Source organism: Mya arenaria, chromosome 14 (genome assembly GCF_026914265.1).
Source record: "Mya arenaria isolate MELC-2E11 chromosome 14, ASM2691426v1".
In the NCBI taxonomy this organism is placed as follows: Eukaryota; Metazoa; Mollusca; class Bivalvia; order Myida; family Myidae; genus Mya; species Mya arenaria.
Window position 1 is genome coordinate 58,809,238 of NC_069135.1, and position 15,195 is coordinate 58,824,432.

Below are 15,195 nucleotides of genomic sequence, written 5' to 3' on the forward strand. Positions count from 1 at the left end.
TTTTTTGCAAGCCAACCTACATTTGCAATTGAGAGAGTGATTGAAATTAAGGTTTTACCCGCGCAATTACTCGGGTTGTAGGTGCGGTTACTTCAAAAAGAAAGTATATAGACACTCAAAGCGATGAATACCTTTCAACAGAATAAAGAAGGAATCATTACTAATATAAGTTGACTCCATTTTCATTTAAAAAAAACAACAACAAATAAACTTTATATGAATACATTTAATATGATAATAGAAGTAACTGAATGTTAACACAATTATTATTCTTTATTTGATTGTTTTAAGAAATGGTAAAATTTGATTATGTTTAATTCTACGCGTGTTTTGCCTCTCGTTGGTTCGCCAACTATAACGTTACTATATTGTGAGTCTGCGAACCGTTCAATGCCTAAATAGGAGTTTCTGCGTACGGCGTACCAAACCTGTGTCCCGAGCTCCCCATAAAATACACACACAAGGGGTTACAACTTCATTATTTAATTAGTATTAACAAACACGGTAATACTATATCTGTAATGATACGCTGTAAAGTAAAACTTTATAACAACAGGTACATTCATGTAATCTGTTTTTTGCACACAAAAAGTTCGGAAAATAAAGATCAATAACACGTTATCAGAATAAATACCTTTTAGTGTATGAATGATCTTTGAGCGAGGTAAACCAAGACATAGAAGGTGAAAAGAATATTAAACTTTAAATCTTCAATCAGGAAGTCGCAAGTGTCTTTAAAGAATGTTTTTCAATTCATGTCTATTTTCTAATTTGAAGTTGTTGTGTTCCATACCAGAATAAATTTGTGGGAAAAACTGGAATCAAGTAAGTTAATATTGCTTCATATCATTGCAAATTCTCATTGACTGATCTAAATAATTAATATATTAAACTGTATTTATCTCGCTCTTTTATTTCAGAATTTGATATCTTTATATGTTCAAAGATAATCCTTTCGAATGTTTAATTCATAAATTATAACACAACGGCATAGTTAACTGAACTAAATGTGTTTGTATATAATAGTTTTTGACTAAAGCATATTAATGGGGAGGCAACTCCTGAATAGTCCAAGTGGACTATATTTTACACCAAAATGTACCATTCAGACTATTAGACAAAGCGGTGCATGGACAAAGACCTCCGCACACGCTTTATTTCCTAAATATTTTAGTTCCTTTTTGAGAGGGCGCGTGATGGAAGTGCTCCGGTGTGCACCCGATGTGCATGATATCTGTTATCCATCCCTGGTATGCAAGATTCAGTGGGCACAAGTTCGCCAAATTCTTAACCCACTATGTACCCCTCTCTTACGTCAGATCTACCCTTGATCCGCTTGCAAGAAGGAGCACATTTTAGAAGTTTTGCCCCTTCCCTCCACCATGTTTAAGATCCACCCCTGATTTAAAATGCAGCAGTGAAACAAACATTCTATGTTTCTTTGAAAGCAATTAGAGGCACGCCATAAAAGTTGATGCAAGATTATTTTTTCTAATTTAAATGCATTAACATGTTCAACTCAATTGACGTTAATGGCAAAAACAAAAAAAGTTAATGATTTAGGATCAGATGAACAGAAATTATGGTATTTAATAGCTACGTTGCCTCTTTCTCCCACATCGCTTATATTTTTAAACTAAATCTGTTACTAAATTAGGTGATTTTTTTGTGTTGGTAATTCAAGTCGAATGAGTAAAACTCGATAATGCATTAGAATTTAAAAAAAAGCAACAATTGTACGATTGGCCAGATATTTCGCAGATACAATGTTAAGTAATCAATTGCATCCTTCTGTCGGAAAAGATTACTTATAACTTTTATTGATTATTGCCTCTGAAATAACAGGTATCAGAATGTACAACAATGCTTCACTAGTTTGGTAAATATATTGATAAGTCTGAATATTAATAAGATAATTTGACCTTTATTTATTCTATTATTAAAAAATAATGGTATTCAGAAAGTGGTATCAAATTGTATTTTATTTTTCTACCACTTGGCTGTATGTGATATATCTAAAATTAAAATTAATACGCATAAATTGATCCCGGGTAGCGGATGTAAAACTAAGTTTGAATATTAACCGCACGGTTTATTGTTCAGTGAATAACGGATGATTGGAAACTGACCACGGCCGCCTATTATTGAGCCTTTGTCGCGTGAAAAGTTGACCCTCGTTAAAAACTGATTAAGGCTAGTATTCAATGTCAAACTAAGTCAATCTTATGGCCAAACTTCATTGGAAAATTACATTCTAGATGTTTGTTATTTATATTTTATTTTTTTAATTATAACAATTGCGCTTTATTTTTAAAAACAGTTCATGCAAAGAACAATGAAAGCAGTTTTAAACATTTCCTTTTGTTTAGATTGAATGATCAATACATTTTAAAGATCTGAAACATTCCTTTGCTTTTTTTAATTCTATTTAACAAGTCAAAGGTTACCGCAGTCTATTGTTCGACTTGAAAAGCTCGTACACACAAGAATGAGTGTCTTACAAATTGAACATGGAATATTTATGTAAAAGAATACTCGGTGGATCAATGATTTCAGATAAATTGACAATGTAACTACAGGTATGTAACTGACTAAAACGCCAACCCAGACAAAGGGTGTCTTGAACTGTCTGCAAAACCTTCCAATTTAGACTTAATGTCCTTATTGATTATGATTTTGTTGAGGATATTTTCTGCAAATATACGCACTGGCTTGCAGAGCGACTGAATTCCGAAACGCACACAAATGATGGGAAAAGTTTTTGTTTTTTTATGAAATGCTTGTTTATGTTAAAAAGGCATACGTCGTGAGTACCTAGTATTTGTTATTTTGCTATTCTAAATGTATCTTGATAGCGAATGATTCATATTAAAAGCAAACTAGGTCGATTGATCACAGGCTAAAATTTTAATCCGACCCTCGCTGGTTCCATTCCTTGCTCCACAACTAGCGTATCAATGGTCTTGAACCGAGTTAATGCACCAGTTAATTATAACCAGGGCCCACCCAGGTCCGGGAAATAGCGGGGACTTTGACTTTCGGTCCAGCCAACCCCAGGTAAAAACCCTGGCTTGCGGGGACGAACTGATGGTAAAATCCCCTCCAAATGCCCCCCGCACCCCAGGGACCTAAGGTAATGCCCATTCCCCGCTATATTTTGCGCGAAGACAAAACCACCGCATTCACTCGGCACTGCGGTGTAAGGTACCTGTAAGGTAAAAAAACGGCCCATTTACCCGGCTATCCCCGGTATACCCCCGGGCATAGGGGTCGTGGTTACAATTGACTTGTGCATAATATTGGTAGTTTTCGTACGTAAGGAACCAGTGATGAATGTGAAGGTTGGATGTATTATGTAAATCGTAGGTCGGTGGTTATTTTGCATTTAAAATCCATGATTAAAAACCGGTCATGAAAAGTTTAGTTTTGAATTAAGTTCGGCATTACATGTAAAGAAGCTAGCTAGTAAGATTGCCAGAGTGAGTGGAACTCTTCAAACAGATCCCTCTCAGGTATGTAATCTCCGGTCATTATCCTATATTCCATCAATCGTCAATTTTTCACCCCATTCCTGATCACGATTTAAAACTGACAAGTTTTCACCAACTTATGCCACCCGGGATCGATTTCGATTTGGGCGCATGTGAGTTTTGTTTGTGTTCACAAAGCCAGACAAGTGTGTTTATAACGGGTGCTCCAGTTGTTCCCACAACACAATACCAACTCTCGAATTACATCGTGACAACATGAGTGATTAATGAAATGATATAATAACTTGGTTTACATTCGTTGTAAAATAAAAGAAAGTTTCTACTAACAACTAGTTTGATCAAAGTTAAATGTTTTAAAAGTATTCTTCGCTTTGTATGTGTATACTCCTTCTGGCTAACAGTGATATCTGGACTTGAGTACATGTCGGAAGTGTCGCCCGACACCATGTGCATTCTCAAACGTCAGATCCACCTCTGGTCCGTCTGCAACAGTAATCACATGTTCGAAGTATCCCCACCCAATCATGTGCCCTATCATATTTCAGATCCGACCCTTATCCGTCTGCAAATGTGAGCTCATGTTCGAAGTCTCCCAACCCCCTCACGTACCCCCTCTTACGTCAGATCCGCCCTGAAGTTAGCTAGTAAGATTGGAAAAAAAAAAAAATTTCAAAGACACTTTTGTGTTTTTCTTGTAAGGTAAATCTATCACTGATGTTTATCTTATTTTTTCTGAATGACACCATTACTTATAAAAGTTTAACACTGATCAGTTTTCAATAACAGTTTTAATCAAAATTTAATATTGAAAACTATTGTTATCTATGTGTATTAACCTTGATATCTAAGATGCCTGGACGTTAGTTTAATTCAAAAGTGTGGCCCCATACAACGTACTAACCTCTTACGTCAGATCCGCTACTAATCTTTCTGCAACAGTGAACTCATGTTCAAAGCCTCCCCATCCCATCATGAGTCCACTCTAACGCCAGGACCGCCCTTGATCTCCATGCAACAGTGAACTCATGTTCAAACCTCCCCATCACATCATGAGTCCACACTAACGCCAGGACCGCCCTTAATCTCCATGCAACAGTGAGCTCATGTTCAAACCTCCCCATCCCATCATGAGTCCACACTAACGTCAGGACCGCCCTTGATCTCCATGCAACAGTGAACTCATGTTCAAACCTCCCCATCACATCATGAGTCCACACTAACGCCAGGACCGCCCTTAATCTCCATGCAACAGTGAGCTCATGTTCAAACCTCCCCATCCCATCATGAGTCCACACTAACGTCAGGACCGCCCTTGATCTCCATGCAACAGTGAACTCATGTTCAAAGCCTCCCCATCCCATCATGAGTCCACACAAACGTCAGGATCGCCCTTGATCTGCATGTAATATTAAGGACATGTTCAAACCTCACCATCACATCATGAGTCCAGGACCGTCATTGATCTCCATGCAACAGTGAACTCATATTCAAACCTCCCCATCCCATCATGAGTCCACTCTAACGCCAGGACCGCCCTTGATCTGCATGTAACAGTGAGCACATATTCGAAGTCTTCCCTCTTCGTCATGAACCCCCTCTATAGGCATACCCACCCCTGATCGCATGCAACAGTAAACACATGTTAAAAGTCTTTCCACACAATCATGGCCCAAATCTGACGTCGAAAAAAAACCCTGATCCGTGTCCAACAGGAAGTAAAATGTTCACAGTTTCTCCACCACAATGTGCTCCTCCGCCTATGTAGATCCGCCCCTATTCCGCACATCTGTAGATCTCTCTCATAATGTACACACCTCCTACTTCAGAGCAGCATACAACAGTGATCACATGTTCAAAGTCCGCGACAACAATGTGCTGCCCTCATAACGTTTTTTTGGAAGTTGCGCTCCAGCCCCGATTAGTGGTACTCACTAATTGAAATTCGGCTCATAAGCATTCATAACATCTATCCCTGATCCACATGCAACAATGAGCACTTTTTTAAATTTCGACCTGCCCCATTATGTGCCTCTTTTACGTCACAAAATATCGAACGACTCCCAGCATTCGCCCATTTTTAGTGTCAGAGCCGCCCCTGATCTGAATAAAGCGGTGAACACATGTTTGATGTCCTCCCCAATAAGTGTGACCCCCCTGTAACGTCATATCTGCCCCTGAGCCGAATGCAAAATTGAGTACATGTTCGAAGTCTTCCCAAGCAAGCATGTGTCCCCTAACGTCATGACAGGCCCTGATCTAAATGCTACAGTAAGCACTAGTTTGAAGTCCTCACACTTAATGTGAATCCCCATAACATTGGAGCTGCCCCTGATCCGCATACAATAGTTCAAAATCTCCAAAACCCTTCAGGTGCACGCCTATTATGTCATTGCCAATCATAATTTGTACAAAAAGTATACAAAAGGTTCTTTCCCCCAAAATAGAAGTTAAGTATTTTTTTAAACAAACAGTGAGTTCTCTCTCTCTTATATTCTAAACAAATAGGTTTCCACTTTCTATTTTGAAGTGTTTTTGTTGTATTATAGGCTTCAAAAAGGCCTTAATCTGTGGGGGGACTACTTCATAGAATTGTAAGTTTATTCGTATAAATAAATCTAAATAGCTAGTCGATTTCACTAGTTTTCAACTCGTACTCTAATTTAGATTTTGATATCTTTAGCAAGGACCAAACACTTCGTTTAGAGACAAAATGTTTCGCTTCTTGGGGTAGGGGGAGTATGTTGAAAGAAGCGCCTCACCCCGTTGTACCTCCTATGTGCCGCCAATATGCGTCCCTCACTAATTGTAAGCCATCTCTGATTGGCATTAAACTGTGAACAAATATTGAAACTTTCAACACCCATCCACCTCGAACCCCTTCTAGGTCAGATAAACCCCTGATTTCCAAGCAACAGTAAGCATATGTTCGAAGTTTACCCCTTTCCAATGTCCATCCTTCTAACGCCAGATCCGCTCCTGATCTGCATGCAACAGTAAGCACACGGTCAAACTTTTGACACCCTCTCCACTAATTACCCACTTTAACATCAGATCCACCCCTGACCTGCATGTCAGAGTAAAGACTTGTTAAAAGTTTCGCATTCCCACCATATAACCTCTCCCGCTTTCTTCGAATCAAAACCTTATTCGCATGCAACAATAAACACATGTCCGACGTTAAGCACCAACATTATTTACCCCCCCACCCCCCCTCTCCTCAAACTTCAGCCCGCCCCTGGTCCGAATGCAATAGTGATCAAAACGTGTCTATACTTTTATGACATAAATTTATACTAATGTTACTGAGATAAAGATATCGCTTAGGGTAACTTTGGTGTTTGGTCATGCGAAGTTGCGTCAAACCTCCAATATGAGGCACTCACTATATTAAATTCACCTGTGATCAGCATGCAACCGTGATGACATGATCGATGTTTAGCCCACAAGCATGCCCCTCTCTATAATAAGATCAATCCCTGATCCGCATTCGACAGGGAGGACATTTTCGAAGTTTTTCTCCTCTACCAAATATTTAACCTTATGACCCCCGTCATGACCTTCCATGATACACAAATCTCTTACGTTCGATTCGACCCTGGCCTTCATGCAACAGTGATCACAAGTGCGAAGTCTCCCTAGCCCATCATGTACCCTACTCTTATATCAGATCGCCCCTGACTAGCATGCAACAATAAATACATATCATCCCCACCACACCATGTGCCTTCCTCTAACGTCAGAACCGCCTCTGATATGGATGCAACAGTAAACACATGTTCAAAGTCTACCCCTAAAATAAGTCCCCTCTAGCGTAAGGACCGCCACTAATCTACACGCAGTGAGTAAACGTTCAAAATCTCTTCAACACCTCATGTGCCCTACTCTGACATCAGATCCACACCTGATCAGTATGAAACAGTCAACAAAAGGTTTTTAACTGCTTGACCACTCCCGGTTAAGTATATTTAACGAACAACGAGTTCCTTCCTTTATATCTTCGACCTGGAAGTCGATAGTTTCATTTTGCAATTTCATTTTATTCATGTCCACTTTCAATTTTGAAGATAATGTGGTTTTTGTTGTATCTACAGGCACCGAACAAGACTTAATCTGTGGAAGTTACTGGCATCAAACAAGTCACATTTAGCTTTCTTGTATTGTAATTATATCCTTATTTCTGATAAATCTAAATATTAAGGCTACAGTTCGCAGTAACATTCAGAGTCTGATAATGCATTTGTAATCTTAAGGAATGTTGAAAGACATATTAAATTGTATATGATTACATTCAGTAATTCTTGTATTTTCAAGCATATCTATTAAAAAGGCGAATGTACCAGTGTTTTTTACGCATATATTACACCAGAATGAACCATTTTAGACCATAAAAGTTTTTCATGGGCGACGACTGCAACAACACGTTTAGACCCTAAATTGGAGGAAGCGCCACATCCCGATGTGCCTCATGCGTGCCTCCTTCACTAGCGTTAATCCATCCCTGAGGCACATGTAACAGTGAGCATATGTTGCAACTTTCGCGACACCCTCAACCCTTCTAACATCAGATCCTCCCTTTAAATTCATACAAAAGTAAGCACATGATCGAAGTTTCAATCAGCCCATCCCCTTCACCATGGGTCACCTGGTACGTCAGAGCCCCTCCCCTGATAAACATGCAAAAAGTGCGCTTGTGTACATAGATTCGACACCACCATTTTCCGCAACTTAAGTAAGAACTTGATTTGCATGTCAAAGTAAGCAAACATTTTCAAACGTTCACAACTACCTCCACAACAACCTTTATATACCTTTAACGTTACATCCGCTGCTGATCAGCATGCAAAATGTTCGAAGATTCTCTTACCCAACCATGTGCTCATCTTCAACGTTAGATCCGTCCTGCATAAAACAGTCATTTAAGGTTTCTTCAGTTACATAATTGATTAAGAATGAAATATGGTGTATTACAAGTGATTACAACAAATCGTTGTATGCTGCAAAGACTGCTATTTATGGAAGAAAAGAATAAAAGTTGAAATAGAAGAAAAAATGTAGGTAAGAATGCAATATATAAGTGATAAAACATTATCATTTAAAAAAGGAATACGTCTAACCACTTGTCACCATTTTGTAATATAGAGGTCACACAATACTAAATCTGTCAAAATGTCTGAAAATTTTTGGTTAAGCATATGCTATAATACTCCATATCATTGTCAGTATATTCTTAACGTCCCAGGACAAAACAAATATTATTTTTTTCAATTGCCATGTCTGAAATATTGACAATCAGGAATCGAAAGTAAATTTAAAGTTATTTGAATACAGAGGTGGGATCATTAATGTGCAAAAGAGGGTGCGCAATCTTAGGCTAGCAAGTCGGTATGTGACAGCCCCCTCCCCATTATATTCTTTTATTTATTAATGTGGTCCGCAGTAAATAAACAATTGCTGGTAAAGGTGTGACTATTTGTTTCGGATCATTAGGTATTAGCCCGCCCCATTCCCCCAAACATTGATATTGATCTATTTCATGTAAGATCCCTGCTTACAAACGAACGTCACGGTACATTGTCGGTATGTGTTATGAAGTAATCATAATTGTCTACTTGCATTAGTAACAGTCATGTTATTTCTTTAAATGTTGAAGACATTTAGAAAGATGGATGCTGTCAAAGGCTGGAAGGCTTCCAAGACAACAGCCCCGGCCCCTGGTCCCACATACTGCCAGCCATGTGTAGAAGACAGTAAACAAATACTTCCCGAAGCCTTCTGTCCCGACTGCAAGGAGTTTCTGTGTTCCACCTGTGCCCGAGTACACAGAAACATGAAGCTGACCAAGAGCCACGTCCTCCAAGACAAGAGCAGTATGCCATCCTCATTCCGTGGCGCAGAAAGTGGGGAGGAGAATTTTAAAGAAAAATGTCAGCGCCATGCTAAAGAGTTTATAAAATACTTCTGCCCGAACCATGACGAACTCCTGTGTGGAGACTGCGTAGTTGAGAAAATGCATCGCTCCTGTAATATTGACAAGATTTCGCAAGTGGCGAAACGATACAAGGAAGGCGCAGAATACAACAGTCTGAAGACAGGACTTAACCAGATGATCGGTGACATTGGCGAGCTATTTAACAAAATAACGGCGAGCACGCAATCAATTGATGGAGAAGGTCTTACCAATATCAACGAGCTTCGCAAGTTCAGAAATGAAATTAACCAACACCTTGATAAGAGGGAAAGAGAACTTCTAGCAGAAATTGACGAGAAGAAAAGGAAATCCAAGTTGCTTCTAGATGAACAGAAGTCGAAATGCCAAGACATGAAAACTGCCTGTGGTAACTTTATATCCAACCTTCAAACCCAAGAGTCCAACAACATCCAGCTGTTCATATCAGGAAGAAAGGCCTTGAAAGAGCTGACCAGTCTCCAAACAACACTGAATGACGTCTGCAACAAGAGCAGAGTTCCCCGGTACCAATTTCGCAGGGATCCATCTACTGAACAGCTGTTGGCCTCCATCACAGCGATTGGGAGAGTGGAAAAGACGGATTCAGCTTCAACCAGTGAGCAGCAGAACCGGCAACAGGAACTAAAGCAGCAGCAACAACAACAAGCAACACAGGCACACTCGACACCCCTGAAAGGTATTTATACAACCACTGGTGTAAACATGATTTCCTTAGGAAATGCAAACTCACTATGAAACGATTTAAGGAATGAATTGCGGGGTTGATGTCATTATCGGGGCATGAACGCAATTGGGTTGGTCAATGTGTGTGGAGTCCGAAGGACTCCACGCGTACTTTGACCAACCCAATTGCGTTCATATCCCCGATAATGACATCAGCCCCGAAATTCATTCCTTATATTTACACCAATAGTTCATTATTTCATTCAAGAATTGTTAAAAAAATACTTCATTTCATTTAAGAAAACCTTTCAGTAATCCGTTCTTACCCATTCTGTAAATAGAACGACCCGACTATAACCGGAAACATTTTTTCAAATGACGTCACAATAACGCGGGAAAAGATCAACCACTTGAAATCACTTTAAAACGTAAAATTGAAACACTTCTGGCACCAATATATTTAAAATATAATAAACTAACACTTTTAAAAATGTTGATCTATATTTTACGGAACCTGCAGAAAAGACGGATTCAGCTTCAACCAGTGAGAAGCAGAACCGGCAACAGGAACTAAAGCAGCAGCAGCAACAACAAGCAACACAGGCACACTCGACACCCCTGAAAGGTATTTATACAACCACTGGTGTAAACATGATTTCCTTAGGAAATGCAAACTCACTATGAAACGATTTAAGGAATGAATTGCGGGGTTGATGTCATTATCAGGGCATGAACGCAATTGGGTTGGTCAATGTGTGTGGAGTCCGAAGGACTCCACGCGTACTTTGACCAACCCAATTGCGTTCATATCCCCGATAATGACATCAGCCCCGAAATTCATTCCTTATATTTACACCAATAGTTCATTATTTCATTCAAGAATTGTTAAAAAAATACTTCATTTCATTTAAGAAAACCTTTCAGTAATCCGTTCGTACCCATTCTGTAAATAGAACGACCCGACTATAACCGGAAACATTTTTTTCAAATGACGTCACAATAACGCGGGAAAAGATCAACCACTTGAAATCACTTTAAAACGTAAAATTGAAATACTTCTGGTACCAATATATTTAAAATATAATAAACTAACACTTTTAAAAATGTTGATCTATATTTTACGGAACCTGCAGAAAAGACGGATTCAGCTTCAACCAGTGAGAAGCAGAACCGGCAACAGGAACTAAAGCAGCAGCAGCAACAAAAAGCAACACAGGCACACTCGACACCCCTGAAAGGTATTTATACAACCACTGGTGTAAACATTATTTCCTTAGGAAATGCAAACTCACTATGAAACGATTTAAGGAATGAATTGCGGGGTTGATGTCATTATCGGGGTATAAACGCAATTGGGTTGGTCAATGTGTGTGGAGTCCGAAGGACTCCACGCGTACTTTGACCAACCCAATTGCGTTCATATCCCCGATAATGACATCAGCCCCGAAATTCATTCCTTATATTTACACCAATAGTTCATTATTTCATTCAAGAATTGTTAAAAAAAAATACTTCATTTCATTTAAGAAAACCTTTCAGTTATCCGTTCTTACCCATTCTGTAAATAGAACGACCCGGCTATAACCGGAAACATTATTTTTTCAAATGACGTCACAATAACGCGGGAAAAGATCAACCACTTGAAATCACTTTAAAACGTAAAATTGAAATACTTCTGGTACCAATATATTTAAAATATAATAAACTAACACTTTTAAAAATGTTGATCTATATTTTACGGAACCTGCAGAAAAGACGGATTCAGCTTCAACCAGTGAGAAGCAGAACCGGCAACAGGAACTAAAGCAGCAGCAGCAACAACAAGCAACACAGGCACACTCGACACCCCTGAAAGGTATTTATACAACCACTGGTGTAAACATGATTTCCTTAGGAAATGCAAACTCACTATGAAACGATTTAAGGAATGAATTGCGGGGTTGATGTCATTATCGGGGCATGAACGCAATTGGGTTGGTCAATGTGTGTGGAGTCCGAAGGACTCCACGCGTACTTTGACCAACCCAATTGCGTTCATATCCCCGATAATGACATCAGCCCCGAAATTCATTCCTTATATTTACACCAATAGTTCATTATTTCATTCAAGAATTGTTAAAAAAAATACTTCATTTCATTTAAGAAAACCTTTCAGTAATCCGTTCTTAACCATTCTGTAAATAGAACGACCTGACTATAACCGGAAACATTTTTTTCAAATGACGTCACAATAACGCGGGAAAAGATCAACCACTTGAAATCACTTTAAAACGTAAAATTGAAACACTCCTGGTACCAATATATTTAAAATATAATAAACTAACACTTTTAAAAATGTTGATCTATATTTTACGGAACCTGCAGAAAAGACGGATTCAGCTTCAACCAGTGAGAAGCAGAACCGGCAACAGGAACTAAAGCAGCAGCAGCAACAACAAGCAACACAGGCACACTCGACACCCCTGAAAGGTATTTATACAACCACTGGTGTAAACATTATTTCCTTAGGAAATGCAAACTCACTATGAAACGATTTAAGGAATGAATTGCGGGGTTGATGTCATTATCGGGGTATGAACGCAATTGGGTTGGTCAATGTGTGTGGAGTCCGAAGGACGAGTCCAATATTGCGCCCGTCCATCTCCGTGTTAGAATAGGCGCATTGCTCTCACAATTAATAATTGTTGTTACATAACAATATATTGTACAATGTTACTATTTTGCTTGGGCTGTAGTGTACACTTATTATATCACTAAAGACTAAGAAAGTTAGCATAACGTATGTTTTTATAAACAATTATGTCCAAAAATAAGCATAAACTACAACCTAATTGTTCCCTCGAGAATACTGTAGCTTAAAACAACAATTCGTCTTCATATACTTAATTTTCATATAATAATTAGTGTTTGTATTTTGTTTTCTATACATTATATATTTCTTTACAGAATTCTTTAGATTTTTGTAATAAAAAGATTCAGCGCGAAATATCCCGCATATACCTTTATTTTAGCTAGTGCGCAATCGCAAGCATTTCAACATGTCATTTAATAAACTAACGAATATTTATGGAAATTTAGGGTGTGTTTTCGTTCCTGAATGGAAATGTTATATGTCATTGTTGTAATCTACTGAATGGATTTTGTGTCGTCAGAGCTGTTCTCAATGATTGAATGAGAATCTGTTGGAACGATTTTAAATATTACTTTTCTCACCCTCACTTGTTTATTTATGATTCTGTATAATGCTTTATAAAGCAGTGCAGTCCTTGTGTCAATATTAATTATAACAACATTTAAATCGATAAACATTATAATACTTATCATTATTACTAGTATTACTATTATTATTATTATTATTGATGTTGTTGTTGTTGTCGTTACTTTTATTATTATTATTACTTTATTATTGTTGTTGTTGTTTTTATTATTATTATTATTATTATTATTATTATTATTATTATTATTATTACTTTATTATTATTATTATTACTATTATTATTTTATTATTATTATTATTATTATTATTATTATTATTATTATTTTATTATTATTATTATTATTATTATTATTATTATTATTATTATTATGGTGGGTCATACTATTATGGCTGAATCAAACTAGGCTGCTTCATTGATTTTACTTGTGCTGCTTGATTTCAGTTCCCTTGCATGGCAGCACAGATCTAAGCCAGGCCGAGTTCAGCAGGCAGCCAGATATCTCAGTGAAGACAGCAAGTGATAACAAGACCTGCTGGCTGACCGGTGTGGCCCGCCTGCCCGGGGACAGGTTGCTACTTACTGATTTCAACAATCTGTCAGTGAAGCTAGTGAACACTGAAACCAACACGGTAGTGTCGCAGGTGAAACTGCCAGGTAAGCCGTGGGACCTGTGTCTCCTGCCCGGGGACAGGGCAGCCGTCACTCTGCCTTGGAAGGAGAAGATACAGTTCCTGTCCACTAAGGGTGAAGTCTCACTACAGGATATTGTTGAAGTAGGTGGAACATGTAGTGGAATAGATTTCTGTGATGATAACTTGATAGTGTCCTTCCCAGGTAATGTTGAGTTGATGGACATGAAGGGAAAGAAGAGTGTGGACAAAGACAGCAGTGGAAAACCTTTGTTTCATCAACCCTACCATCTGACAGTGATCACAGGGAGCCACACTACTTCCATATATGTATCAGACTGGGGCTCCAACACAATCACCATGCTAAGCACTTCTCTACAAGTCCTCAAAACATTCAAGGACGCTGCACTGACTCGACCACGTGGCCTGACAGCCATGGAATACAACCAGCTGCTCGTGTGTTGCTTTGGCAGTAACACCATCACGTTTCTAGACACTTCCACAGGTAAGATAACCCAACTAATGGGTGAAGGAGATGGGATGGGGAGTCCACACAGTGCGGCTTACTACTCACTGAACAAGTGGATGTTTGATACCTGCAACGAAAACGACTTTGTGAAAGTGTTCAAAGTTAAATAAAAAGCACGGTCATTTGGTTGTTAATCACATGAACACTGTTTGTATCTTAAAAATATCTTGGAAATAATGAGTTTGATAAATTTGTGTCTGTGATGTTTTTTTAAGAATGTAACAGAACATGTGGACAGGAGCACATGATTTGAAAACAGTTAATCAAGGACAGGAGGTGTTAATGGAGATGTTACAGAACATGTGACCAGGAGCATATGAAGTAAAACATAAAACAGAAGTTCGACATTATTTGTTTGCCTAAAAGAGAGCAATGTTTGAAAATGACAAATACTATTATAATAATAGGATGCTAATAACTATCAAGAATGCATAAAACTATCAAGAATGCATATAATTTACAGTTTAACAACATTAAAAATATGCATTTGGGAGGAAAAAGACAAAACAATATTGTATCAACATACATTGTACTATTTAAATGAGCCTGTAGGTAGCATTAAAGGTCACGAATACCTTTTCATTAGACCTTCTGACCCCAAAATTAAAAAGAGTCATCCACTGTTGATGATCTATGTGCTCAACAAGTCTAAAGAGTCCTGAACAATCACTCAAAAATAATTAACGTGCGGACGACA

The 15,195-nt window shown here is 38.3% G+C and overlaps 1 protein-coding gene across 1 annotated transcript; it reads left to right on the forward strand.

Annotated features, from left to right (window-relative positions):
- Positions 1-669: 669 nt before the first annotated feature.
- LOC128216314 (uncharacterized) lies at positions 670-14,608 on the forward strand. Its single transcript, XM_052922875.1, has 8 exons — positions 670-825; positions 4,037-4,135; positions 9,142-10,135; positions 10,643-10,747; positions 11,256-11,360; positions 11,873-11,977; positions 12,487-12,591; positions 13,782-14,608. Exons 3-8 carry the CDS (start codon positions 9,154-9,156, stop codon positions 14,606-14,608), a joined length of 2,229 nt encoding a protein of 742 aa, XP_052778835.1. The 5' UTR covers positions 670-825; positions 4,037-4,135; positions 9,142-9,153.
- The last annotated feature ends 587 nt before the right edge of the window (positions 14,609-15,195 follow it).

Coding starts and splice junctions, on each gene's coding strand:
- LOC128216314 (XM_052922875.1), top strand. CDS start 9,154: ATGGATGCTGTCAAAGGCTGGAAGGCTTCCAAGACAACAGCCCCGGCC. Junction 11,978..12,486: donor ACACTCGACACCCCTGAAAG/GTATTTATACAA, acceptor CGGAACCTGCAG/AAAAGACGGATTCAGCTTCA. Junction 12,592..13,781: donor ACACTCGACACCCCTGAAAG/GTATTTATACAA, acceptor GCTTGATTTCAG/TTCCCTTGCATGGCAGCACA.